At 52.3% G+C, this 27,961-nt stretch overlaps 1 protein-coding gene and 1 non-coding gene across 3 annotated transcripts; one reads left to right on the forward strand and one right to left on the reverse strand.

Annotated features, from left to right (window-relative positions):
• On the reverse strand, nucleotides 1–27,850 carry AXL (AXL receptor tyrosine kinase). 2 transcript variants are annotated; one of them, XM_010947291.3, is made up of 20 exons: nucleotides 27,528–27,849; nucleotides 26,130–26,352; nucleotides 25,710–25,810; nucleotides 24,976–25,152; nucleotides 20,609–20,689; nucleotides 20,353–20,468; nucleotides 16,843–17,053; nucleotides 16,389–16,528; nucleotides 15,560–15,710; nucleotides 15,319–15,345; nucleotides 13,535–13,667; nucleotides 13,146–13,237; nucleotides 9,894–9,989; nucleotides 9,678–9,755; nucleotides 8,120–8,212; nucleotides 7,599–7,720; nucleotides 6,957–7,066; nucleotides 4,349–4,508; nucleotides 3,678–3,814; nucleotides 1–1,863 (listed from the first exon to the last, which is right to left on the reverse strand). In XM_010947291.3, the coding sequence occupies exons 1-20, from the start codon at nucleotides 27,589–27,591 to the stop codon at nucleotides 1,512–1,514; spliced, it is 2,664 nt and encodes an 887-aa protein (XP_010945593.2). In that variant the 5' UTR covers nucleotides 27,592–27,849; the 3' UTR covers nucleotides 1–1,511. The 2 variants fall into 2 exon arrangements, with proteins under 2 accessions (XP_010945593.2, XP_010945594.2); XM_010947292.3 differs by lacking the exon at nucleotides 15,319–15,345 and having other exon boundaries at nucleotides 27,528–27,850.
• Nucleotides 11,544–11,615, forward strand: TRNAA-CGC (transfer RNA alanine (anticodon CGC)). The gene has a single exon. It is a non-coding gene; the product is annotated as a tRNA-Ala (tRNA).
• Nucleotides 27,851–27,961: the final 111 nt, after the last annotated feature.

Raw genomic sequence — 27,961 nt, forward strand, 5'->3', positions numbered from 1 at the left:
CACGGTTACAAAGTTTTATGTAATCTGAGCCCCTTTGGAGGTGCCAGAGTCCACACTCATATAGGGGGCATGAGAGACTGGCTCAGAGGGGCAGCATGGCCCCAAAGGATTGTCCTCTGGGGAAAGGAGGCATCCTTAATGCATTGCACATGCTTCAGGGGGCACACCCCTACGTGCAGGAGGAGGAAGCAGAGGTGGCTAAGAGGGGGAAAGGTCACACCAAAGAATATTGTAAGGTTAGAACCTTGGAATAGCGTGCCTTGGAAATCTAGACCCGGAGACCTGTAGAACTTACAACGTGTGAATCTTAAGAACTACAGCACCCAGACTCTTAAGATTTAGAATTGTGAATTCTTGGACCCGAAACTAAAATCCTAGAAAGGTAGGATGCAACATAGAACTTAAAGGTGTCCAAAATTAGAAATGATTAGAACGTTGACATCTGTTTAGTCACAACCAACTGTAGAGTCTTACACTGTAGATGCCGAGGATCAGAATCATGGATCAATAGAATCTACAGTGCCTTGGAACACAGAACAGAACAACATTAGAATTTTAGAGTTTAATAGTCTAGAATCTTGAAGCATATGATCTGGAATCTTAGACACAGAGACTCTAGGTTCTTAGACTAAGTCTTAAAACATCACATCTTAGAACTTTAGACCTTAGTACCTTCATCTTTAGACTCTTAGAACCTTTGAATTACAGATTCTAGAATCTTAGACATTTAGGATCCAGAATCTCATAACAAGAGTTTCGAGGATCATAAAGCCTTAGAACCTATAATTGGCCATCATTAGAATCTTAGAATTTGAGAATATCAAATCTTGAAGCCTCATGGTCTAGAGTCTTAATAGCCAGATGATTTATACTCGAAGAGGCTTACAACATCAAATTTGAGAGCATTAGTCCTTAGAACCTCCGTGTCTAGAATTATAGAATTTTTAGAATTGTCGAAGCTAGAATCTTACACCCTAAAGTCTCAGAACTCCAGAAAAACGAAATCTAGAATCATAGAGCCTTAGATCCTAGAATTAGAATCTTAGCATTTTAGAACCTAAAATCTTGCAGGCTTTATCAAGATTCTTAGAACCAGAAACATCTAGAGCCATAGAATCTCAGAGCCTTAGAATATGGGCTTTATAGAACTTCCATGTCTAGAACCTCAGCACTTCAGAATTAGAGACTTTGGAATTTCAGGTCCTTAGAAGCAAAGACTCATCTTTGAAACGTAGAACCTCTGAATCTAGACTCTTTAAACCTTAGAGTCTAGCATCTTGGAATGTTAGACCTGGGGGGAAGAGCTTAGGGATTGCAACCCAACCCCTTCCTTTTTACACAGGGGGACACTAAGGTGCGGAAAAGGGAGAGGATCTGTCTGGGATGGAAGTGGAATAGGCAGGAAGAGAGGGTTGCGGTTGAGGGTAAGGCTTAGAGTGGGAAAGTGGGGGGTCCCCCAGTGGCAGTGCCTAGCTTGGGTCCTGAGAGGGAGTCCCAGGTGGAAGGCTGTCTCAGGCGCCATCCTCCTGCCCTGGGGTTGCTGGGGAGCTCCTGTCAGGAGGCAGGGTGGGGCCGGGGGCTGTAGAAGGGCAGAGGACATAGCGTCCAGCAGGATGGACCTCCGCTGAGGTGAGGCAGCTGCAGGAATCCTTCGGGTCAGGCTGAGTTGGGGGGTCAGCTCCTCCAGCAGCTCCAGGTGGTTCAGGATGACCCCCACCTTCATCCATGTTGACATAGAGGATTTCATCAGGCTCCTGGGCCGGGGGCAGGGCCTTCAGCGTGTTCTCCAGATCTTCCCGCAGCTCTGCAAAACTTGGCCGGTCCCGAGGGTTTAGCTCCCAGCACCGGGACATCAGGGCATACCTAAGGCAGCAGAATGAGGGGTGGGAGACTGAGCAGGGGCTCACAAGGGAAACATTCTGGGAGTTTGGGGGCACTTTAGGACCCTCAGGGGACTGGGGGCATTTCATGGAAGTGTAGGGAACTGTAGCAGTTTGTGAGCATCTATGGGGATTTGGGGATTCTCAAGAATTTCTGAGGGGGCTCCTGGAACAGACTCAGGAGCTGGAAAGAGTCTTGGGAAACCTCTCTAGATATAGGGGGATGTTCTTGTGAGGGTTTGCTAGGGCGGAGCTTCCCAGTGTGGCTCCCCAGAACAGACTCTGGAATCAAAGCTTTGCAAACTGTGCTGGTTTAAAATATGTGCTCAACACAGGGAACTATATTCCATTTCTCGTAATAACGTATAATGGAAAAGAGTCTGAAAAAAAAATGTATGCGGGTGTATAACCAAATCACTTTGTTGTATTTGTTGTATACCTGAAACTAACATTGTAAGTTAACTACACTTCAATAAAAAACAAAATAAAATAAGTAATTAATTAAATTTGAAAAATACATGCTTGAATTCCTTAACATTCCTCTCTTCAAAAGATGGAGCCTAATTTCCCTCCCTAGTGTGGGCTGGATTTGGTCACTGGATTCTGACTTGGCAGCAATGATGGTGTGTGTGACATCTGAGATTAGGCTGTAAAAGCTACTGTGACTTCCTCCTGGCTGTATCTTTTGGAATGCTCATCTAGGGGAGGCCGGCCACCATGTCAGGAGGAAACTCAAGCAGCACTATGGAGGGCTCCACGTGGCAAGGAACCGAGGCCTCCTGCTTATAGCCATGGGAGTGAGCCACCTTGAACTCCATCTTCCAGTCCCCACCTTTGGATGGCTGCAGCCCCGGCTGATATCTTGACTGTAACTTCATTAGAAACCCTGATCCAGAATCACCCTTTTAAGCTGTTCCTAGATTCCTGACCTTCAGAAACCGTGTGAGGTAATAAATGCTTGTTGTTTTAAGCTACTGGATTTTGGGGTGCAGATAACTAATACATAAGCTATGCAGCCTTTGGCAAACGATTTGCCCTTTATGTGGGCCTCAGTTACATCATCAGCATATGGGAATAATAATGGGGCCAACCTACCTCATACTGCTGGGGTGAGGACCAGATGAGTTAATTCATGTGAAGCGCCTAAAACAGTGCCTTCTAGTAAATTCTACAGAAATGTGAGCTATTCTTACTCCCCTCAGCTCTTGGAGCTCCCAAGGAGGACCTGGGGAGTTGGAAGCCCCAGGCTGTCCCTTTCTGACCCAAGTGACAGTTTCTCTTTACCCCCAAAGTGTGTGTGTTTCATGAAACAGCAAAGTTTGATAAGCACCACCGGAAAGGATCCTGAGAACATCACAGAGGAGACCTGAGAGTTTGGAGAAGCTCATTATAAGGGTTTTGCAGAGGCTCCTGGATGTGGAAGAGCACATGGGGGAAGTGTGGGTGCTCGGGAGTGTGGGAGGAATTAGAATTCCTCAGGAGTAGGGGGTCTCAGAGGCAGGGCCGCCACTGAGGTCGTGTAGTTACTTCCTGCACACGGATGCCTGGCTGTGGGGGTGGATCCAGCCTGCACTCCACACACAAAGCAAAGGAGGAAAGGGCACCTTTTGCTAATTCATACTTCATGGGCTAGAATGTTCCTGCAGAGCATTGGTGAGGGGGCAGGGGGTTCCTCAACAGTCTGAGGGATTCTGTGCAGGTTTTCGAGGGTTCTGGATATGCTGGGGCCATGTGGGGAGCTCAGGGTTTTAGAGTGAAATCTAGGATTGGCAGGGAGGGTGTCCTCAGGGTCCTCACAGTCCATCAAGACAGTCCACGGGCTGCTTCAGGCGGTTTCCCTGGCGCAGGTAGTCGTAAATCTCACTGTTCTCCACTCCTGGATATGGGGTTTGGCCCCGTGTGGCAATCTCCCACATCGTCACCCCAAAGGACCACTGTGGGGGGCGGAGGGGAGAGAATTAGAGGGTGTCTCCTGCACAAAGACACCCCCGCCCAACACACAGGTTCATGGGCACACCCGCACTTATGTGGACACAGTGAGCTTTGTGGGTGCATCACAGCTATTCACAGAAATACTTTGGTACAGGTACACACTCACAGAGACAACTTGTATGCACACAGAGATGCTCACACATGCACACATTTATACACTCGTGGACACATGGTCTCATGGCTGGCTCTACACCCTGATTATACACAGGGATAAGTATTTACCACTGGTTCTCCTAACCTAAACTGTCCACACGTCCCATGTATCATCAACCTGTCACCACGCACACATGGGCCAGTACATAACCCCATACCCCCAGTGTGTCCACACCACCATTCACAGATGCCCGCCACATGTGGTCCATGTAGACAGGCCCCTGCACAGGGAAGCCCTCATGTCCCCGTGAGCCCCGGTGCAATGTGAGGTGATTAGGCCATGATCTCTCACTGCTCCCTACTCCTACCAGGGGGGCACGTACCACGTCACTCTTGCTGGTGTACACGCGGTCAGCCAGGCTCTCGATGGCGATCCATTTGACTGGCATCTTGGCGATGCGTCCCTGGCGGTAGTAGTCTCCATTATAGATCTTCTTGGAGAGCCCAAAGTCTGCCACACACACTGACATGTTCTCGTTCAGCCTGCCCAGGTCGGGAAGAGGAACAGGGTCACGGCGCCAGCCCCCTCCACCAGGAAGCCCACCCTCACTCTCCATCTCCTGCCCTGGCTGTCCTGCTTGGGGATGGGGATCTGTCTCTGGCCTTGGCCCAGACTAGGAGTGAACTGTAAAACGTGGGTGGGACAGGGGCTGCTATTGGCCCGCCCATCTCTGGCTTTTTGCCAGATTCTAAGGTCCTTCCCAGGCTCCTTGGGCTTGACTCTCTGGTTTTTAAAAAAATGTTTCTTTGAAGTATACTATATTTATACAGAAACATGCACAAATCTTAAGTGACCAGCTGACTGAATTTCCACATGCACACCCACATAACCAGCACCCAGATAAAGAAACAGAACAGCCTTGAAAATCTGTACAATGGAATACCACACAGCAAAGAAAAAGAACTCCTGATACGTACAACGATATACTTATACTTACATGGACTAATCTCAAAAACATTATGCTAAGCAACAGAAGCCAGATACAACGGAGTGAAAATTGCATGATTCCATGTATATGACATTTAAAATCAGGTGACAGAAGTTGATGGTGACAAAAGTCCAGAACAGTGGTCACCCCTTGCGGGCAGCAGCTGGAACAGACAGGAGAGAGCCTGCCGGGGCCTAGAAATGTTCTCTATATTGATCTAGTGGTGGTTGTTCACTGGGTCTATAGACACGTAAACATTCACTGAACTGCACACATAAGATGTGTGTACTTTAGTGCACATAAACTAGACATCGATTTTTTAAAAATGAGAAAGAAAGGTTCCCAGTCCTTCCTTCCTGAAATTACCCTTCCCGGGTGACCAAGATCTCCACTTCCAACAGCATAGATTACTTGTGCTTGTTTTTGTGCTTTATATAAATAGAAGCCTCCCTGATTCTTGCATTTGAGTTTCTGGGATTCTATTTTTTTAAGAATTGATGATTTCTAGCCAGAGTGGTGGACTTGGGCATTGACCAACCAGAACAGACCATGGAGGCCCCTAATGTCCTGGGCCCTGGAGGTCGGGGGTGGGGGGTCTGAAGGATCGCGGCAGGGAATGGAGATGGGTGATGCTCAGGCATCTAAGCTGGTGTCTACGGAGAATGTGGGAAGCTCGGGGTAGTGGCCAGTTGCCAACTGGTAAGGGAGTATTTTAATATTTTAACAACTTAACAGAAAGCATGGCACAGGCGGGACACTAGACTGTCCACTCTGATTCTCGATGTTATTGTTACACTGGGGACTTGACTAGGGTCAGCCCAAGTTACAGAAATAAAAGAACTTCCATTTTGACTGAGACTGTTCATGCCTTTAGACCTACCTTCCAGTTAACAAGAAATACAGGAAACAGAGGAACAAGGCAAATGCAACCAAGAGGAAACAGACACATCTTAGATAGAGGACATTCTACTAGACAACCAGCCTGATCTCTTACAAAAGAATATGCCACAAAAATATACCCAGACGGCGCTGGAGGAGGCTGTTCTAGGTTAGAAGAGACCAAAAAGGTGTAACAAGCAAATGCAATGTGGGAACCTTTCACAGATCCTGGCTCAGGGGAAAAAAATAGCCCTAAAAGATATTCTGGAGGACAGCTGGAAGAATTTGAATATGGATTGGATAGTAGGTTAAGTTACAGAATGATCGTTAATCTTCTTAGGTGTGATAACAGAATTGTGATCTAGTCCTTATTTTAGGAGATACCTATTGAAGATTTAGGGGTGGAGTGTTAGTTACCCTCTCGGCAATTTGCATTCAAATGGTTGAGGGGTGAGAGAAAGAGGAGGAGAAATTTGGCAGAATCTCAAGGAGGAGGGTGCATGGGTGTTAGTTGCACAAGTCTTTCTCCTTTTCTATAGATCTGGAAATTTTCAAAATAAAAAGGGGAGAGGAATAAAGAAATTTCCATATTCCCAAGAGTTGTGAACATTTGCACATCTTATAGAAGATTCTCTAGCTCCAATTTCTGAGTCCAGCATTGTAATGAGACCAGTATTCTAAGCCTATGTACACACACACAAACACACACCCTCACATTAGCCCTGGTTCTGGCCTAATTTCTGCTTGTCCACTGGCAGGGGGTCTGGTCTCCTTATTCGATGTGGCCCCTCCCCAAAGGTAGCCCCAAGTGAGTCACTAAGCATGGAGGAGGGCAAAGATGAGGCCTAAATGTCACCAGCCTCATCGTCACCTCTGCCCTTCTGCTCATCTCACGCTACCCACTGAGCCTGCCCTCTGGCCTCTTCTCTTCACATCCCAATACTCCTTCAGGATCTCAGTTCAGGGCCCACCTCCTCCAGAAAGCCTTCCCCAACCTCCTTGCTGACCACTCCTGATTTCTGACCTGCCAGAGGGGCCAGTGTGCCTGGGCCCCTCTTCCATCCTGGGAAGGAGGGAGGGGGCTCCCTGAAGGAGAGGGATTCCTGGAAGGCTGGACACTCACATGCAGTTCCTGGCCGCCAGGTCCCGGTGGATGAACCTCTTGGTACTCAGATACTCCATGCCGCTGGCGATGTCTGCCATGAACTTCACCAGCATCTGAGTGGGCAGGAACTGGGGGGCCAGGGCAGGAGGGAGATGAGGTCAGCAGAGGCCCCGAGATCCATCCCTCCCCTCTACCTCCCTCCCTTCCCATGTGGGCCTAGCTCTGCCCAGCAATGGTTTCCCGTGGCTCTGAGAATGAAATCCAACCCCTTTACCACATGGCGCCATGTCACCATCGCCTCCTGCCTTCCTCTCTGTCTTGATCTCCTACAGTTCTTACCCTCGACATATGCTCCAACCGGGAGCTCACTTTCCGGTCTTAAAACAAGCCATGCTTGTGCCCATTCTCTGAGCCTTTGCCCACGCTGTGCCCTCTGCCAGGACTGCTTCCTCCCAGATCTCCCCACCTCCCACCAGCTGACTCCTCTTTCAAGGTCCCCTCCTCCGTGAGACCTTCCCTGTCCACCCAAACTAACTGCATGGCCTCCCTGTCACTCGTGCTTCTTTATTTCCTTCCTAGCACTTACATTATCTCGCTTATTGATTTGTTAACTTGCTTATTGTTCGTTAACTTGTGGGCCAGACAATCAAATGCCCTCACCACTGGCTGGTCCCCAAGCCGGGAGTAGAGAAGGAAACTGTGTAGGTCTCCGTGTTTCATGAAAGGTAAGATGACCACAGGTGCTGGGAAGCCCTCCCGTTCGGAACCCTGGAAGCAGACGCCTGAGTCCCCCCAGGCAGCCTCGTCATGGGGGTTGAGCAGAAGGAAGGGGAAGCCATCCCCTCTCCCACCTCTGTCCTTCCCTCCCGCTCAAAGCGGGCCTCCAGACTGTTGGGGAGCGGGGGCGCTGGTGGCAAGGACCATGCTTCAGAGAAACCATTTCCAGCACTGTTCCCAGGGATGTTTCTCGAGCCCTCCTGGGGACCTCAGCTATTTCTGGGGAAGGTCAGAGGTCACATTCCAAGCTGAGGGAGAGAAGAAGGGGGGAGCTTGCTGACTCTCAGGGAGTGGGGAGAAAGGAAGCCTGGAGGTTTCATCTTCCCAGGGCCAGAGGGAGGGGTCTCCCCTGTGGTGTGGCCTCCACGGGGCCTGTAGACACCTTAAGTCAGCCCCTCCCTCACCGATGAGTCTCATGACGTTGGGGTGGTCGAATTCCTTCATGCAGACAGCTTCACTCAGGAAATCCTCCAGCTCCGACCTTGTGCAGATGGCAACTTGGGGAAGAAAGGAAGGTGGATGAGGAGGAGGGGAGGGGAGGGAGGACTCCTTCCCTCTTCCTCCTCTTCATCGTCATCCTCCTCAGCATCACCATCTTCTTCATCAAGCATGATCAGTAAGTACCAGGTTCTGTACTTAGCACTTTATATGTATTCACTCATCTAATCCTCTGAGGTGCTTCTATTATTTCCCCCATTTTAAAGATGGGGAAACCAAGGCAGAGAATGTTTAAGGAACCTGCTTACAGGCACACACAGCTTGCAAGAGGAATAGGCAGAGTTCAAACCCAGGCCGACTGGCTCCGGGGTCCTGGCTCCGGGGTCCGTGTGAGTTCCCAGCACTCTCCCAACAGCCCTGGGGATCCGTATGAATGTCTCCGTTTTACAACTGGGGATACTGGCTCATAGAGTCAGTGACTTGCCCAGCGCCGCACAGCTGGGATTCACACCCAGGCCGGGAACATAACCTGGTACGCAGGAGGCACTTGATAATGAATGAATAAATGAGTGATGATTCCATAACCCAAGCTTTTAGCCCCTGCAATTCCGAAAGGACCATTCCTCCCTTACCTCCATCCTGACCCTCTAAGCTTCTTCCCTGCGTGGAAAGGATGTGGCCCTGGACTTCCTGTGCTGTGTGACTCTGGACTAGCTCTCACCCTCTCTGGTGATGTAAATAATATGGTTGCAGTCCATATTAATTGTGTGTACTCTGTGCCACCACCAGCATTAAGTGCTTTGCCTCACAACACTGTAGGAAGTAGGGACGTTAGGATCTTCTTTTTGAGCTTTAAGAAATGGGAGGCTCAGAGACGGATAGTCACTTACCTGAAATCACACAGCTAGTAAATGGTGAAGCCAGGTGGGCCTCATTCTGAACCTTTCCCTGCTCTGCTATGTATCACAGGGGGCTGGCCCCTGAAAACTGCATTTCCCAGGCTCCCTTTCCTCAAGGTTTCTTAATGGAGTTTGCCAATGGGAAGCACGATGGGGACTGGCAGGTGGATGAGAGGAAGGAAGAGGCCAGGGCCTTTCACTCTCTCTTTCTGCTTCCAGTATTGCCTCGGTAGTGGCTGTGTCTCCTTTGTGTTTCAAGTTCCCACACAGCAGCCCCTGTGATTCCTAAATCCCACCAAGGGGCCCTGGCTGGGGGCTCTGCTAACACCATTTCCTCCCTCTGCGCTCAGGCCTAGGGGTTGGAGGAACATACTGCTGCTAATCTCTGGGTTGTTTCTCTGCACCCTGCTGTGCTTTCCCTACACCTTTGTAGTAATCTCCCCATATCAAGTTCCTTCTGTTGAAGGACCTGGCATGGACTCCATTTCCTGTCTGGAAGCACTGAGGCTCTGTGGTAGGACGCATTTGCTGGTACTTTTTCTGTTCTTCTGCCTCCTGAAGGGCATAGGGAAGGGGTGTGAGGTTAGGGGACAGGGATCCCATGTATGTGCATAGACAGACTCACTCTTCATCGTCTTCACAGCCACCTTGAGGATGGAGTCGTCTTGGTTGAGCTGGCCCTCCATCACAGCTCCAAACTCTCCTGGAGGGGGACCGGAGAAAGACGGTGACTTCAGGGGGGGCCATGGGGACTGCATTTCCTGTGGTTGGGGGTGGGTGGGAAGGGCTTCATGGTTTGGGGAGATGTGTGTGGGTGTGCGTGTGTGCTGAGGGTACTCACCTTCCCCCAGGGTCTTCCCCAGGGCCACCTTATGCCGGTCCACCATCACATCCCGCAGCTTCTCCTTCAGCTCCTCACTGATGCCTAGGCTGTTCACTGCGTGAGGGTGGGGGTGGGGCAGGGTAGACAGAGACAGAAAACAGGGCTGACATTCGGGCGACACTCGCTGATGGGGGTATAGGCATGCCTCACCTTATTGCACTTTGCTTTACTGCACTTCGTAGAAATGTTTTTTACGCATTGAAGGTTTGCAGCAAACTTGTGTTGAGCCAGTCTATGGGTGCCCATTTTTCCAACAGCATTTGCTCACTTTGTGTCTCTGTGTCACATTTGGATAATTCTCCCAATATTTCAAGCCTTTTCATTATTTTTATATTTGTTATGGTGATCTGTGATCAGCGATCTTTGATATTACTGTGACAATTGGCTCATATGGTGGTTAGCATGTGTTTTTTTTTTTTTTTTTAAGAAAGAAAGCATTTTTAAATTAAGTTATGGGGGAGGTCGCTCAGGTGGTAGAGCGCATGCTTAGCACGCATGAGGTCCTGGGTTCGATCCCCAGTACCTCCATTAAAAGTAAATAAACAAATAAACCTACTTACTTCCCTCCTAAAAATAAAAAAAATATATAAATAAATAAGACAGACTCTCAAATCCGTTCAAAAAATTTAAGCTATGTACGTTGTTTTTTAATTAATTAATTAATTTTCAGGTGGGGAGGTATTTGGTTTATTTTATTTTTGGAGGAGGTACTGGGGATTGAACCCAGGACCTCATGCATGCTAGGCATGTGCTCTACCACTTGAGCTATACTCTCCCACCCCTGTTTTTAAAGACATAATGCTATTGCACACTTAGTAGACTGAAATACAGTGTAAACATAATTTTCATATACACTGGGAAACCCAAAAATGCGTGTGATCAGCTTTATGGCATTATTTGCTTTATCGTGGTGGTCTGGAATCAAAGTCACCATATCTCCAATGTATGCCTGTATATCCATTGTTAAAATACTAAAATACTTCTGCATTCATTCAAAATAAGCTATGGCCCTAAGCAACCCTTACCCCCTACCCTAGCTCCTCCCCTGGACCCCCTGAGTCTTCCCCCTGAGCAGTAACAGGAGGGTTAGAGCCTGGCATGTAATCTCGCACCAGTGGGCACCCTGACTTGTTAGGGTCCTGCTGCACCAGTTGTTAAAAATATTTCTTAACTTTTTATTGAAGAATAATCTGCAAAAGTCCTAAGTGAGCAGCTCAGTGGCTTTTCACAAACCAAACACAACAGTGTAACTAGCACCCAGGTCAAGAACAGACCGTGACCTGCCCTCTCAGAGGCAGCCACCTTCCTGACTTCTCTTCCCACAGGTTAGTCTTCTCGGTTTGGGCATGTTATAAACATGGAACACATAACATGTTCTCTTCTGTGTCTGGCTTCTTTCACTCAACACAACGTCTGCGAGACCACCATCATGGAGTTGCTGTGTGTAGTTGTATTTATTCATTTTCAGCCTGTGTAGCAATACTTCTTCAATTTATTGGCCTCAGATCCCTTTACATTCTTAAAATTACTGAAGGCTGAAAAGAGCTTTCTTTTCTGTGGGTTATATATACACCAACATTTGCTCTACTCAAAACAAAAACGGAGGACGGGGATGTAGCTCAGTGGTAGAGCGCATGCTTCGCATGTATGAGGCCCCGGGTTCGATCCCCGGCATCTCCAAGTCCTTTTACCTACACAATCAGAAATTGTACTAAAAAAAAAATAGCAGGGAGGGGATAGCTCAGTGGTAGAGTACATGCCTAGCATGCATGAGGTACTGGGTTCAATAAGAAAGTAAGTAAACAAAAACCTAATTACCTTCCCCCTCCCAAAATTTAAAAAAAATTAAAAAAAATAGAATCCTTATACATACTAGGTATCCTCCTTTAAAAAAGGGGGAGGATATAGCTCAGTGGTAGAGCGCATGCTTAGCATGCACAAGGTCCTGGGTTCAAAACCCAGCACCTCCATTAAAAATGAATAAGTTAAGAATTAAACCTAATTACCCCCCCCAGAAAAATAAATAAGTAATAAACTGGAAATTTAAAAAATGAAAATGGATAGGTTTCCCAGATACAAGCCCATGTTCCACCCACCAACAGACTGATGACATCATCACACATTAGGAAGCCTCTGGAAAACTCCACGGAGTGCGTGTGAGAGAATGAGAGTACAAAAGGGCAAATAACATCTTGGAATTATTATGAAAATAGTTTTGACCTCCTGGACCCCCTGCTAAGGCCTCGGGGACCCCCGGGGACTCAGATCACACTTTGAGAACTGCTGCTGTGTGTTACTCTGTTCGATCGCTGTGACCTCCTCACTTCCGCTTCCTTCCCCTCGTCAATAAATGGCTTTCCCAGCCCCTTCTCATATCTCCCTGGGGCCCTGGCAGTCTTCTCATTGTGAGCTAGGATGAGATCTCTATCCCTTTTCTTTCTGGATTTGTTTTCCCAACTGGAGAGATGAAGAGATTTGACTGGGTGGCCTCTGAGGTCCCTCCTTAGCTAGGAACCTCCAGAACACTATAATCCTCTAACTGAGAGTTTATGGTGCTAAGATTCTATGACTTTCAAGATCCTAAGAGTCTACAGCACTGAGCCTATAATTCTTCAGCCAAGATCTTCTGCTTCTCTAACATTCTATAATTCCAAGAAGCGGTTAAGAGGATGGACCTTAAAGGGAAACTGCCTGGATTTGAATCCCCACTTTCCAAGTTACAAGCTGTGTGGCCTTGAGCAAGTTACTTAACCACCCTGTGCCACAACTTCCTTACACATGAAGTGGGATGGATAACATGCCTGCCTCATTGGGAGGTTGTGAGGATTAAGTGACATGTGTGGCGCACTCAGAATAGCACCTGTCACTTGGGAAGTGCTAGGGTTGACTGTCATCATCAGCACCCTACACAGCTCATTGTCGTCTTCTTTATTGTCATCATCATCATCTTTATCACCAGCATCATTACACTGTTCTAAGATCCTATGGCTCTGAGTTTTGGTCTTTCTAAGATTTACTGTGTCTAAGATTCTCTAAGGTTGTGTGTGGTTCCACAATTCTCTTGCTCTTAGGGTCTGTGGTTGGTTCTAACACCCTAGTATTCCAAGGCCTTCAGAAACTTTTGGGTTCTGCATCTGCACCAGCCCAGCAGGCCCAAATCTCTATACTGCTTATCCCAAACCAAAGCACGGAGGCATGACGTTCACTTACAGGTGGCTTCAGTGGTCCGACGACTGTAGGACTTGCGAACACGGTACCTGACCACCAGCTCGCCCCTTTCCACTGTTGGTTCAAACACCTCTCTAGCGGGGAATAGAGAGGAGATGAGGATAGGGCAGAATGATGTGGAACGCCCTCCTTCCACCAGCAGTGAAAGCGAGCACCATCTCAAACCGCAGGCCTGCCTGCCCTCTCCTCCGCGGTCTGCTGAGCCTGTCTCGCACTGCTGCCTTCCGCCTTCCGTTCACTCCCCAGACCCCTGCCCTCGTTCTGATTCTTGGTAATCTTTCCTCTTGCACCAGCCTCCTCATGGTCTCCCTACTGCCAGCCTCTCCATCCCAGCCCACGCTGGCCTCCCTCCCCACGGGGTCCCAGCTCACCCATAGCGGGTCTCTTTCTTCCGCCGGTGGACGAGGAACATGGCCAAGATGAGGACACAGGCAGCGGCCACAAGTGCTCCCAGCAGTACATACCACCAGGGCCACGAGAAGGCAGGGGCTGGGGGTTCACTCACTGTCAGGGGGTAGTGGGACAGGTCAAGGTTGAGGTCTTGGTTCCAGCTCCCTGGCCCCCAAGAGGGTGATGTCGCAGGGAGGTAGATGTGGGTGTATTTGATGAGGCATGTAATGGCTACAGTCCCATCTTTGGGGAGACTGGGCTGGGCTGCACAGGGCAGGCAATGGATGGGACGTGAGCGTACATTAAAGGAGAAGCGTGAAACTTGTTGGATGAGTGCAGTGAGTTAAGAGTGGCTGGGTACCTGGGGAGTGTGTGATGAGTGTGGAAGGAGTGTGGGATAGGAGTGAGAGACGTGTGCGGGATGGGCTACGAGTTTGCAAGGAAGGCTGGATGAGAGTGAAATGGTTGTGAGTAAATCTTAAGTGGTATAAGGGTGAGTGATATGCGTGATGACTGTGCAAGGAAGGCAGACTTGGGTGTGGAAGACAGATGAGTAGGGAGAGGGTGCACGCACAGAGGATGGGGGCAGGAAGCATGTGTGGTGAGCATGCAAGGAGTGTGAGGCTCAAGGGACAAACGGCCAGGTTATATTTTTGAGGCATGTGTGAATACTACGAAGGGTCTTCACAAAGCGAGGGATGAGAATGAAATAAATGTGCAAAAGGGCATGGCATGCAAAGAAGTGTGCTCAGAGTGTCGGATGGGTGTTGGAGAAATTTGGGGTATGTGGGTATTCAAGGGGTACTGGATACAAGAGGAAGCACTGATTTGTAAGGATGTAATTTCAGTGTGAGAGGAGTGTGCAATGAGCATGCAAAAGATGTGGGAAGGGAAAATGAGGCACAAGGGATGAGTGGAAAGGGTGTGCAAAAAGGTGGAAGTGGGAGTGTAAGGAATGGAGGATTGGTATGTGCTGAGTGCACCAGGGGTTTGGTGTGGGTGTGTGCAGAAAGCGGGCTTGGGTTAGAATTGGCTGGGGCGGAGGGATAACATGTAAGGAGTGTCAGGCGAGTGTGCAAGGAGAGTTGCAGAATGTGGGATAGTGTGGACTGAAAGTTTCTCAGTGCTTTGCAATGTGGGATGTATGGTGAGTGTGTAAAAAGTCTACAGAGTTTGTGAATGAGCAGTGTGGGTGTGCAATGGGTTTGGGAGTCATGTGTGAGGAAGAAGGGTTATAATGGGATGAATGTGAAAGGAAGGTGGGATCAGTGCAGAAAGGATATGCAGAGAAATGCAGGGAGGCATGGAAGGAATATCTCAGGATAGAAGGTTGAATTACAAGAGGTGGGCTGTACTAGAAACAGGAGGGTACAATGGGTGTAAGAGGAATGTTTGAGAATTGTTGGAGAAATATTTGAGAAGGATGGATGTGAGGGGCAAACTCATCTGTCTGTCCATTTATCCATCCATCCACCCACCCACTTATTCATTCATCCACCCATCTACTCATCCATTTATCCATCCACTCATCCATCCATTCATCCATCCATCCTTCCATCCATCCATCCACCATTCACTGAGTACCTACAATGCACTGGGCCATTCCAGACTCCTCCATCAAAGGCCACACAAACCCAAGAAGCAGAGGATTAGAGTGATGAGTCTGAGAAACATGAAAGGGATGTACAAAGAGTACGTGTGGTGATGGGGTCCTCCCTGAGCACTGAGGGAAGGAAGGGAGAAGAGGGGGTGCAAAAGCCCTTACCCAGATGGTGGACTGGCTGTCCTTGTCCTGTGAGGAGAAAGGACAGGGGGAGGACAAGCTCAGAGAGGGCAAGACTGATGAGACACGGGTGAGGGAGTGAAGCTCTCAGTAATGTTCCACGTAGGAACAAAGCGTAGACTTGGGTAACACTGAAAGGTCCAGGGAGCAAGTCACGGGCGTCTGAGAGAGACAAGGTCCCTGTGGGTAGGCTGAAGGGGGCTGAGCACAGCTTTGGAGTTACCTGGGCGCCAGGGCTCCAGGGGCACAGGGAGGCTCCAGGGTCCGTCCCCAGCAGCGGTGTAGGCTGCCACACACACCGTCAGGTTGGGCACAGCCCCGTCCCCCCGCAGCTCCAGGGTCACCTCTCGCTTTAGCCCTATGTCCATTAGCACCTAGGACGTCCAGACGGGGCATGAGAGTAGAGCCCCAGGCCCCTAACTCTTAAGCTGCACCCTCAGCCTCAACTCCCCATCTTTCTCACAGCCGTCTCCTCACCTCCAGCCTCTTATCCTCTACCGCTTCCTACTCTTTGTCTCTCCCCCCGCGGCCGGTCCTTTCATCTCCACTCTCCATCCCCACGCACACTGAAGTACCAGCTCCACCGGGCCAGGCACCTTGTCTTACTCACCGCCATGCCCTCAGTCTGAGCATAGCGCGTGGAATGCAGTACTTTTGTTGAAGAATGGAATTCTCAACTTTTCACCCTCATTGCTCCACCCTCTTCTCACTCCCAACCCTCTCTCTCACCCCATTTCTCCCCCACAGGGGTCCCACTCGCTAGCTTTCGTTCAGACAGTACTTTTGTGCAAATTAGGAGGAGCCACCCCTTCCTCAAGATGCTATACAATTATCTGCTGTAAAATCATCATAGTAAATGTATAAGGCTATTGAAACACTCTGTACAATGACTTATAACCCTCTCCTGGACCCGTTTAACCTCCCCAGAATGTGCTCTCCTGGGCGCAGTGTGATCGCGCCCAACCTGCACAACTGTCTGAGTCTGCCCTGTCTTCTCCTCCTGTCTCCCTCCTCCACAGCCGCTCTGCCCCAACCCAGCCAGCAGCACCCACCTCAGGGGTGTCCTGGCCTCGATAGGCCAGTCGGTACCCTAACAGGGTGCCCTGCAGGGGTGCCCTTGGCTCCTGCCAACGCACAAGGGCTTGGCTCCCATTCCGCATGGCGCTGACGTTCTCCGGAGGGCCCAAGGGCACTGGAGGACAGGCGAGAGGGGAAGCTGGCATCCCCACCTCTTCCTGACCCCCGTCCCCTGTTCCCAGGAAGTGGGAGCAGGGTACGAAGGGCACGCACGTGGGCCACTCGCGCAGGCCTCCCATGAGCAGATGCACAGGGAGGAGGTCTGGGAGAGGAGCCAGTGGGCCTTGCTGAGGAGTCAGGGATTGGATGGGAAGGTGATTTAAGCCACGTTGGGTAAATGGGTGAGAGGAGATGCTGGGGGTGACACTGATGGAAGCAAAGTTCGGCAGGGCGGTGAGCAACGCCTCCCCACCACCAGCCCCTTCTTACCTCCCTCTGGTGTCTCCACGGGAAGCCAGTGGGTCCAGGGTGAGGGGCCCTGGCTACTGACACACGCCACCCGGATGTGATAAGGGGTGTGAGGATGAAGGCTTCCCAGCCGAAGTTGGTGAGGGGGAACGGATGCTTGTAAGGTGAGGGGTTCCTCAGGGGGGTCTGGCTCTCCCAGCCAGGTGCCCACCCCATCGTCTGACAGCACAGCCTGGGGAGAGGGAGGGGGCACGAAAACACGGTGGCAGTCACTAGAGGTGGTCACACAACTCTCGATGGTGATGAACCTGGTATAATGACACAACTTTGCCAGGGTGTGTGTCTGTGTGTGTGTGCGTGAGACAAATCCAGGTTAGTGCAACATAGGCACCTGCATTTGCAAAGCAAGGAGACCACCCAGCTGCACGATGTGGCTCTGTCATCACTCGCAAAAGGCACCTCTGACAAGACATTCTCTCTCCGAGCCTCAGTTTCCTCATCTGGAAAATGGGAGCTTAGAGGAGCAAATGCCCTCCAGGGCTGCTTAAAGATTAAATGTAGGACAGTTGCACAGCGCATGGCAGGCGATCAGCATCAACAATAATGACAATGACATTCGACCACAGGCAAAAGCAATGTCCTACAATAGAAGTCAGAAGAGTGAGCATCTCTAGGGGCTGACGGAGCCTCCCAGGGAGCTAGGAAGTGCCTGCGTCTTGATTTGAAGGCTGGTCACGTTGGTTAAACAATCTAGGTGTGCACCAAAAATTATGCACATTATTTATGTTACATATTAATCAAAAAAGAAAAGAAAAGCCTTTTACAAATCTGAACTCATTTGACCCTCACCTCAGCTGTGCATTGTAAGTATGTGCTGTGTTTATCCCTGTTACACAGATGAGGACACTGAGGCTTGGAGAGATGGAATTGCTCACCCAAGGACACCAGCTTGTCACTGATGAAGCTGGGACCTGAACCCCATCCTGTCTTCAAAACCTTTGCCCTACTGACGATAAGAATGTCCATATAAGGACATCAGCAATAGTAACAACACTTCTGTCCAGAGAGACAATGCAGCTTAGTGCTGAAAAGCACAGATATTGGATCTGGACTTCAAAACCAGCCTCTACTACTCCCTAGTTCTGTGCTTCAGTTTTCTCATCGTAAAATGGGATGACAACAGTGTTACCCTACTTCGCAGGGTTAAGTAGACTGATGCTTGTAAGACTGTAGAAGTGTCTATGCCTATTGAGTGTTTGTCATTAACTGCTTCGTATGTGCGAGCTTGTCTGGCAACGAGTGTCAAACTTGGCACACCCTGCACAGTGACACAGGCTGGTACACCCACCTGGTCCCCAGGACTGGCACCATCAGGATGGCAGGGGCCACAGTGGAGGAAGACGTCTGTACAGCCCTTCCCCACAGAAGCACAAATCCGTCACAGTCCCCCAACACACAGCCACACAGCTCAGGATTGCTGCCTTCACCCTGGGGAACACCCAGGAGACCCAACTACACCGCACAGTGTGTTATGAAGGAGTTTACTGCTTAAGACTCTGAAGCCAGATTCCTTGGGTCCAAGTCTTGGCTTGGATATTGTTTGCTGAGGGACCAGATTGAGTGTCTTAAACTTCTGAGTCTCAGTTGTCATCTCTGGAAAATGGTCTTCCAAGAGACCTTACCTATCAAACTGTGAGGTTTAATGACACGATGCACGTAAACGGGTGGGCACATCCTGTCAACAGCTGACATTTGAGGGCCAACTGTGTACCAAGCAGCTTGCCAAACACATTCCTGGATGACCTCATTGACTTTTTATCACCACCCTATGGGGTCAATTTCTTTTTTCTAGTCCCATTTTGCAGATGAGAAAACAGAGGCACAGAGAGGTTCAGCAGCTTGCCCAAAGTCACACAGCCCCCACGTGGGGAGATGACACCACCACAAGACCTGGGGAGGTGATGAGCAGATGGTTGGTAGGAGGCTGGGGGAGGCTGTCTCCAAGCCTGCTCTCTGACCCACAGCGACAGACAGGAAGGGGAACCTCTGCCAGGAAAGAGGGGACACGAGTGCAGACAGTCAGCCGCCCCCTACCCACTCCCACTTCTCTTTTCTCTTTTCCATAGGATGGCTGTAACCCTCTCATTTGAACCCTTAGCCCCAAGCCCATGAACAGCAGGAAGTGAGACCCGGAGAGGGAAGAGGACACACTTCTGCTTTCTGGCAGACACTGGATGGATGTGGGTTGGGGGGTACAGCTGGAGTCTGACCCGGCATTTGAGGTCTCCCCAAATCAGCCCAGCCTCTGGAATTGAATAGGTTTTGTCCTTTTTAGCCATTGAGGAGGGCTGGTCACTTCCCCCTCTCTGGGCCTCAGTTCCTTACCTTGAAAATGGGAAGATTAACAGATGCTAGTTTCTGGGGTTAAAATGACAAGTGAATGAGTTGTCTCCAGGACAGGGCTTCTGTTTCATCAAGCACTGGCTCTAAACAGTCTTTAAGGAGGTGGGGGGGCCTTTGGGTTTCGTGATACAGGGGTTCGAATCCCATCTCTGCCATTTCCTGGCTGCGACCTTGGGCAAGCCGTTTAATTACTCTGAGTCTGCGTTTCTTCATCCAGAAAATGGGCGTATCCACAGACCCTATTTCACAAACACTTGAGGGAGTGTGTGCAAAGCTGTAACATGAAGCCTAGCACACAGCTGGCACTCAGAGTTGGTCATTATTAGTTACTGTCATCTCCTTCACAGGCCCTGTCCCGTCCTCATTTAAACTTCCAAACCTCAGAAAACTTCAGGCCAGAACTGGACTTTGTATTCAGAGATGTGTGGGGGTTGGTTTTTCTTACTTGAGACTAGGAGCAACTTCAGTGTCGAAGGCTGGGTCCAGTCCATCTCAAACTGTCAGGTGTTCTTCCAGCAAACATTCCCTCCTCAATGTCTGGCCTTGGGCTGGGCCATAATGGGGACCCAGTGGTGGCTGAACCAGCCCAGCCCTGCCCTCCTAGAGCTCACAGTCCAGTGGGGAGACAGACTCACTCCCAGACAGAGACAACCCAGGGTGCTTCAGGGCTGGGACGGAGAAGCCCAGGGCTGTGGGTACCCAGTGAAGACAGAGATGGCTCGGGGCCCTGCTGTCTCATGGTTCCCATTCCAGCTAGAGTCAATATCATTAACACTAAAAAAAAATGAAAGCAGCTAAGTCTATTACATATGTCCTAAGTCCCGGATACTCATTGCATTCACTCATTGAATTCCCACAGCCAGGCTACCAGGTAGGTACTACCATTATGCCCATTTTATAGATGAGAGAACTGAGACTCAAGGAGGTTAAGTCACCTGCCCGAGCTCATGCAGCCAGCAGCTGGCAGAGCTAGGATTTGAATCTAGGACATCTGGCTTAACTGGAGGCTCCACTGCCTCTCAACACACGAATGGCTGGGAGGGGCCGGTTTCCCAGGGAGAGGATGGGGCTTGTGGCTGTGAATGGAAAGAGGGCTGAGATCCAGGCGAGGAAAGTCTGAGGTCTCACCTGCAGGGTGCAGTGGGTGAGGGGGTAGATGCCGCTCAGGCCTGGGGTCCAAGCCACCTCCAGCTCTGTCGGCTGGCTGGCAAGCAGGTGGAGGTCGCGGGGCCGCTGGGGGAGCACTGTGGACAGATGAGGGGAGAGACTGACCCTGGGGGGCTTTTGCCCAAAGCTCCCCACTCTGCCCTCTACCCTAGCTCTGACCTTTGACCCAAACCCCACAACCTCAGACACCCAGCTCCCCAGCTCCCTCTTCTGTCACCTGTGATGGTGGCCGTTCGGGATGTGGTGACCCCTTTGGCGTTATGGGCTTCACAAGAGAAAGAAGCAGTCTTGTTCAGGCCTGGGAGGCATAAGGGAGGGGCCCAGTGTCAGAGAGGGAGGGAGGGGTTCCCGTGCCATGCTGGGCAACCCCCTACCACGCTTCCCCGACAGGGTCAGTCCAGCCCCATGGGCACCGCCTTGAAGGGAGAGTGTGAGAAGGAGAGGCAGGGCATTGGGAACACAGGCCTCCGTCCCCAAACACAAGGCCAGCTAACAGCCCAGAGAGAGACACACATCCATAGACACACACTCACACTCAGAACCACATACACAGACACACACAGGCACACACACATGCAGAGAAACACATACATGCTCAAACACACACATATACATAGACACACCAGACCCACACCAGCACCAACACACAGTTATACACACAGACACACAGAAACCCACATACTCAGACAAACAGACACATACGCAGACATAGACACTCACATACACTCACAAACCCAGACACAATCACCCTGAGCCACAGAGACACACATAGAGGCATATACACGTAACAGACACACACTTAAGAAACAGGCCCTCATGTGGGGTGGATGTCGAGGTGTCTGTTCATTTATAAGCTCAGCTGCTCCCAACGCCTCTCCCCTTCACTCACTCACTCATTCATTCCAGCCCCACTGGCCCCCTGGTGTCTCTGGAACGTACCAAACACCAAACACACTTTCCACCTCGGGAACTTTGCACTTCCATTCCCTCTGCTTGGAACAGCACACTCACAGATGTCCACGTGGCTTCCTCCAGCCCTCCTTCACATCTGTTACTCCAATTTGTTCCAATCACTCTGCCCCTGACCACCTTGGTGGAAATGGGAACCTCCCCTCCGTCTCCAGCCTCTTCCCTATGTACTCCTCTCACCACAGTGTACTTGACAGTCTTGTGGCCCTCATCCCGTGTGTCAACTCCACCAGCATGTCAGCTCCCAGGGCATCGGTTTCTGTCCGTTTTGTTCCCTGCTGTATCCCCCTCGGGGCCAGAAATGGCCTGGTACACAGTAGGTGCTCCATAAACGTTTGTAGCATGAGTGGATGAATTTGTGTGGACACATGAGTGTACTTATGAGCGTTTATCGGTGTGTACGTAGGAACGTGAACGTGTCATTCTATGGGTAGGTGAGTTCGTGTATGGGTCTTGAGTAACTGTTTTTGAGTGTCTGGGGGTGGACTGCCTCCCCACCCCAGTGTGGTGGTGGCGGGGACACAGACAGACACACATACACGCACACAAAGGCACGTACAAGAGAAAAACATAAGAGATGCAGACACACACAGATACACAACACAGAGAGCTATACAACACACACAGTCACACACAGAAACAGGCGCGCACACACAACATCTGGGTGCCAGGGTGTGGGAAGGACCGAGGCTTTAGTCTGTATGTGGACTGCAGATCTGCGTCCGTCTGTCCGTGTTCCTGTGCGGGTGTGTTTGCGGCCTCGTGTGACTGTGGATGCTGTCCCCTTGTGTGTGTGTCTCCTGCGTTTGTTCTGCGCGGGTGCTGTGTTCCTACCACCCCCGGCTACCCGGCTACACGCAGACACAAAGTTTCCTTTTCTCCGTCAGCAGAGGGAGTGGAAGGAGGGCAAGGCGGCCGGCCGAGGCCGGAAGGGGGTGGGCAGGGGAGCTCCTGGGCTCCGCTGCCCGGGCGACAGTTCCCAGCCAAGGTCAGGTGCCCGGCCGCAGCCCCCGCGGCCCCGGGGAGGGACAGGCCAGCCCGCGGGCGGCTGTCCGGGGTAGGGGGGGGCTGGGTCCCGTCCAGCCACCTGGCACGTGGGGGCCCGGCAGGGTCACCGCGCGGAGCTGGCGCTGCCCGCCGCCGGAGGAGCCCTGGGGCGGGAGGGGGTTCTGGAGCCGGTCCCGGTCCCGTTCCCGTTCCGACCGCAGCATTCCTGCCCCCGCGTGAGTCACCAGGGCGCCCCCTCCCGCTCTGGCACTTCCGGCCGGGCCGGGATCCCCCTTCCCTGGCCCAAGCGGCGTGCACCTTGCGGGGGGGGGGGGGTGGGTGGAGGGGGGACGGACACCTACGAAGGGGCCTGGGACCCCTTCCCTCCGGCGGGGCTCTTCCTCCATGACCCAAGCCGCCCGACTCCAGATGTGCTTTCCAGATGTCCCGTCCCTCTCCCCCTCTGCACCCTGCTCCGCCTTCCCCCACCCCTGAGCGCATTTTGCTTTTTCCGAGGGAATGGACTGGATGGAAGGAGAGAAGGGACACGCCCTGAGTCAGATCCTGGAGGGGCAGACACAAACGGACGAAATTCCTTGACACAGCACCCACAGTGAATTCCTCCACACGCACAGTGAATCAACACGACACACAGAGGCCGTTATTGGCCCCAAACTAAAATAGGGCAGCACTCACTAAAGCTACACACAGGACTGATGCTGTGGCAAACACGCATTGACGCATTACACACTCACTGTCTTACATGTACACACACTGGGCTGACACTGACACGCACACACACAGACACACACATACACTAATATAAACACACAAAGGAGCACACATTGACTACAAACAGCTAGCAGCACTGTATAAACCTAGGCTGAAGCTGACAAACACAAACTTCCCTGCAGATTGAGATACACCCACCAAGCAGCAGACATACGCTGGGGTTTGAAGTGGAGGAACAGATACACACCAGGACACACATAAGGCTGACGTTGACTTGCTCCACACGAACACAGCGAAACCTTCAGAACACAGCTGGACACACTAGGTTGCTTCAGACACATTCTTCAAGATGCAGATGGATACAGAAACACACACTTGCATAGACACACTGGGCTGCTGCAGGCACACAAGGTGGAGACACTGCCACATGTCCATACGCAGCACAGACACACACCTATACACTGGCTAGTAAGCACCCCAAACCCCCAGGTTCTCCACCAAGAGGCAATTGGGGTGGGGCTGATACACCAGGAGACCAGACAGACGAGGGTTTTGTTACTGCCTCCTGTGGATCACACACACACACACACACACACACACACACACACACACACACACATTGACAGCCCCTGAGAAACTTACAGAAACATGTCATAAAGACCCAAACACACCCAAGCCAACAGAAACATACCTACTCTCTCTCTCTCTCTCACACACACACACACACACCCATACACACACACAAGCTGGCCCTCACTAAGGCACACCCTCATACAAAGGGGTTGATGCTGACAGAACCACTGAGACACAGATCCAGAGACACACCCAGACCCTCCCATCCCGCCCCCCTACACTGAGACCCACACAAAGACCCTGCCTGATGGCTCTGCCACGGGCTAATACAGACACAGACCCTCCACACCTGTGCCTCCCCCCATTTCTCCCTCTTCCTGGGATGGGTGGGGGAACCATCTCCCTCCCCCTCCAGGGTCCTGCCAGGCTGACTCAGGTCCCAGAGCCGTGGGCCTGAGTCACCGCTCTGGAGGCCGGCATGGTCACCACTGCTTCCTTGCATACTCAGGGCCCCCAGAATGCTGGGAATGTGGGCACCTCCTTCCACCCTATGAGACCCTCAGTCAGGAGTCCCCTCCGGATGCCAGCAGATGGGGGCAGCAGGTTGGGGATGCTGGAAGCTGATGCCTCCAATGTCTAGCCTCTTGCCTCTGACTGACTCAGCCTCCCCGATCTGTGTTCCTCTGTCTCTCTTTCCTCAGTGAGGGGAAGCCCCTGTGCCCAGGGTCCCCCAACTCTGCCTCTGACCGCTGAGTGACCCCAAGCCAGGTCCTGCCCCATCTATGTGGTGCAGAAGGGGATGATCCCACTGAGGCTGGGAGGGTTTCTCCTGTCACTCAGATCTCCCTGTCCTGTCTCTCTCCATCCTGGGTCACCTCTGTAAGGAGGTGGAGGAGAGGAAGGCACAGCTGGTTCCGGTGCCCAGCCTGGGGTCAAGGGCTGACAAAGGGGCATCAGGCCCACACACACTTGGCCACAGAGCAGCTCAGAGGAAACCCAGGACAAAGAATTCTATTCAGAGAGGCTGGGGTGAGTGGAAGGAGAAAAAGCAGAGAGACAGAGGGACAGGGAGACAGACCCCCCCCCACACACACACAGAAAAACAGAGAGATAGAGAAGAGAGAGACAGAAAGAGACAGAGAAAGCAGGCAGAGAGAAATGAGAGAGACGGGACAGAGGTGCAGAGACAGAGATACTCAGAGACAGGAAAAAACAGAAAGACTCAGAGACAGAGAGAGACAGACAGACAAGGACAGAGGGACGAGCAGACCCTTCCATCCGGTCTGGTCCTCTGCACTGAGGTGGCCACGTCCCCTCACTCACCTGGAACACGGAGCGTGTGCTGGGGGCCGTGGTCCACACCTGGGGACAGCGGGACAGCATCCTGGAGCCAGAGCAAGTCCACGGGCTCTGGGGGCCCCTGGGCCTGGCAGCTCAGGCTGAAGGGAGTATTGGCGACCACAGTCCTGTCCTCAGGCTCCTCCAGGAAGTAAGGCAGGCCTGGGGGCAGGGGCGGTGGTGGAGGCTGGAGTCCCTCTGAGCCCCCGGGAGTCTGACTCACCTCTGGGAAGTTGTAGGCTGCAGGGTCTTTGATCCCTCTGTCTGACCCTCGGGACACCTCTAGCCCCAGTGCACAGGGTCCTGATGTCTGATTCCCACTCCAACGTCTAACCCTTAGGATACCTGAGCCTCTCATGTCTCTTTGCTGGAATGTCTTACTCCTTATTCTACTCTACCAGTGAGAAAAGCGGGGCCCCCAGGAGCGGGGGAGAAGCTTAAATTGTGCCTCTGATCCCTTATCTGATCCCCAGATGTCCTGCCCCAACCACGTCTGACCCCGGGACATCTGACAACAATCAAGATATCTTTTCCCCTCAAACATACAATCCCACCCAGGCCTGCCCCAATAATTTATAGACTCTCCAGCTGCCTGACCCCCCCCCCAAGATCTCTGACATTCCTCGACTGCGTGTCCCCAGTGGACACCCTGAATCCTCCAGCACCCTCTGACCCTTCAGGGTTCTTGCCTTCCCATGACCTTTGAGGCCAGGGCTCACCCTCCAGCCCAACGTAGCCAGGCTGGGACACGAAGGTCTTTCCTTCCAGGACCACGGAACACTGGTACCATCCCGCGTCCGAGAGCTGCAGGGATGAGATTCTGAGGGGGCAAGAGGAGGGCCGGAGAGGTTCAGGGTCAGAGCTGGACACAGGGAGAGGGTCATTAGAACTGAAAAAGGGAGGGGTCTGGACTGGAAACTCATAAGAGCTAAGCGGTGGGAAGTGTTATTAACTCACTTTACAGAAGAGGAAAGTGAAAGCCAGGGTTACATCACAGGCTGAAAGCCACGGGATGGCCACCCTGGGGTCCAACCCAGGTTGGGCTCCTGCAAGTGACTTTTGACCCCGCCATGTGATGGAGGTGGGGGGTGGGGGGTCAGAAGAGATGTGGGTCGTGGCTGGTTGGGGAGGCTGGGCACCTGAGTTGGCTGACCACTTTCCAGTCATCCTGCCCGTCTTCGCCCAGGGGCACCTGGGTCTGGGTGCTGTCGGCCAGCTCCAGAACCTGTCCATCCCGAAGCCAGGTCACCTCGGGGGGCTCCCCCTGAACCTGGAGCTCACACCGAAGGGCCCCCATGAGTCCTCGGGCACCAGTGATGTTCCCCGGACTCCCCACAAAGGGGTGCACCTCAGCCTGTACACCTGCAGGGAGGTGGGGAAGAGTTAGCTTAGGAACCCGGGCTTCCCTCTGACGCCTCAGTTCCACCTCTCCCGCCTGCCCACGGCTGCCAGGACCCCGCCAGGCCCTTAGGCCCACATAGTTGTAGAGTGACCTCAGTGGGGGGTGGAGGGTGGAGACTTTGAGGAGAGGATGGGAGCCTTCCCAGGGGACTGGGTCCGGCCTCCATCCTTCGCCGTCTGTTGGGAAGGAGGCCCCGGGGCCTGGCAGCCTCCCACGCCCTGACTGCCCGGCCGGACTGCTCCCCTCCCCTGTCCTCCCCCAGGGTCTCTAGAGGCTTGACAGATCAGACTGGTGGATGGTGGGGAACAAAAAGGGATGAGAGGGAGAGGGGAGAGAAACAGGAAAGGAGAGACAGAGAGAGAAACCAGAGAAAGGCAGACAGAAAGGAACAGAGACCTGGAGAGACAAAGAATGAGAGATGGAGACCCCCCCACTTCCCGCCCAGACGGGAAAAAGTGGGGAGAGACACGCAGAGGAAAACAGAGAGAGGCAGAGAAACAGAGACACACAGGCAGAGACACTGACAGAGACCCCTAGAGAGCGGGGAGAGAGAAAGACAGAGACAGGGGGAGGGAGAGAGAGAAATGGAGACCCACAGAGATGGCAGGGTTGGAGGCAGAGCCAAAGCCCCCAGCCCCAGAGGCGGAGCACACACAGACCAGCAGCGAGGGGGAAAGGAGGGTGGGGGGTGACAGTGGCCAGGGTTTTCCCCTAGGGCTCCGGAGCCCTCCCCATCCCTCTGCCTGACTTAGGGCTCCTTTCCAGAAGGTTCCTTTCCGGGCAGCCCCCAGCTCAGCCCCTCTCCCCAAGGCCCCCAACTCAAGTCCAGCCCCTACCCTTGCCCTCAGCTTCTCCTGTCTGTCTGTCTCTCTGTGTCCATCTCTTCCCGTCTCTGACTCTCCTAGTTTCTGTTTCTTGTCCTTCTGTTCCTCTCTCCTGTCCCTTTTTCTTTCCTGGCCTCTCTGGGCTTGTCTCTGTGTCCCTGTCTCCCTCTCTGTCGTCCCAAGGAAACTCCTTGAGCCAGCCCAGGACTCACCACCCCCTCCCAAAACACCTGCCATCCATCCCCCTCCTCTCCTTCCTGTCCCAGCCCCTCCACCGGTGGTCCTGCCCCACAGGGCCCCCCATCACTCACCCTTGGGGGCCACACACCCCCAGTAGCACAGCGCCCAGCACCAGGCCAGCAGGACCCTGCCCATCCTCGGGGCACCGAGCAATCAATGCCAAACTTTCCTCAGAAGTTGCTGGGCACCCCGCGGGGGAGGGGGCAGGGCCGGGTTGTCCCCGGCCCTCGGCCCTCCCCCCAACTCCGGGCTCCCTGGATTTGGCACTGCCCGCCTGGCACGGCAGGGGGGCCCCTTGCCGGCTCTGCTCAGCGGCCGCCTTCCCTGCTCCCCTGCCTCCTTTGCCTCCTTCTCTCCCTCCCAGACTTCGGGCAACCCTTTCCCCGCCCCTGGCTCCCCCCCCTGCCTCCGCCCACCACCGGCCGGAGCCCAAGGGGCCACCTGAACTTCGAGGGGTTAAAGTGGAGAAAAGAAGACCAGCTCTGTCTTAAAGGGGCCCTGGAGG

This window comes from Camelus bactrianus, chromosome 9 (genome assembly GCF_048773025.1).
Source record: "Camelus bactrianus isolate YW-2024 breed Bactrian camel chromosome 9, ASM4877302v1, whole genome shotgun sequence".
Lineage (NCBI taxonomy): Eukaryota > Metazoa > Chordata > Mammalia > Artiodactyla > Camelidae > Camelus > Camelus bactrianus.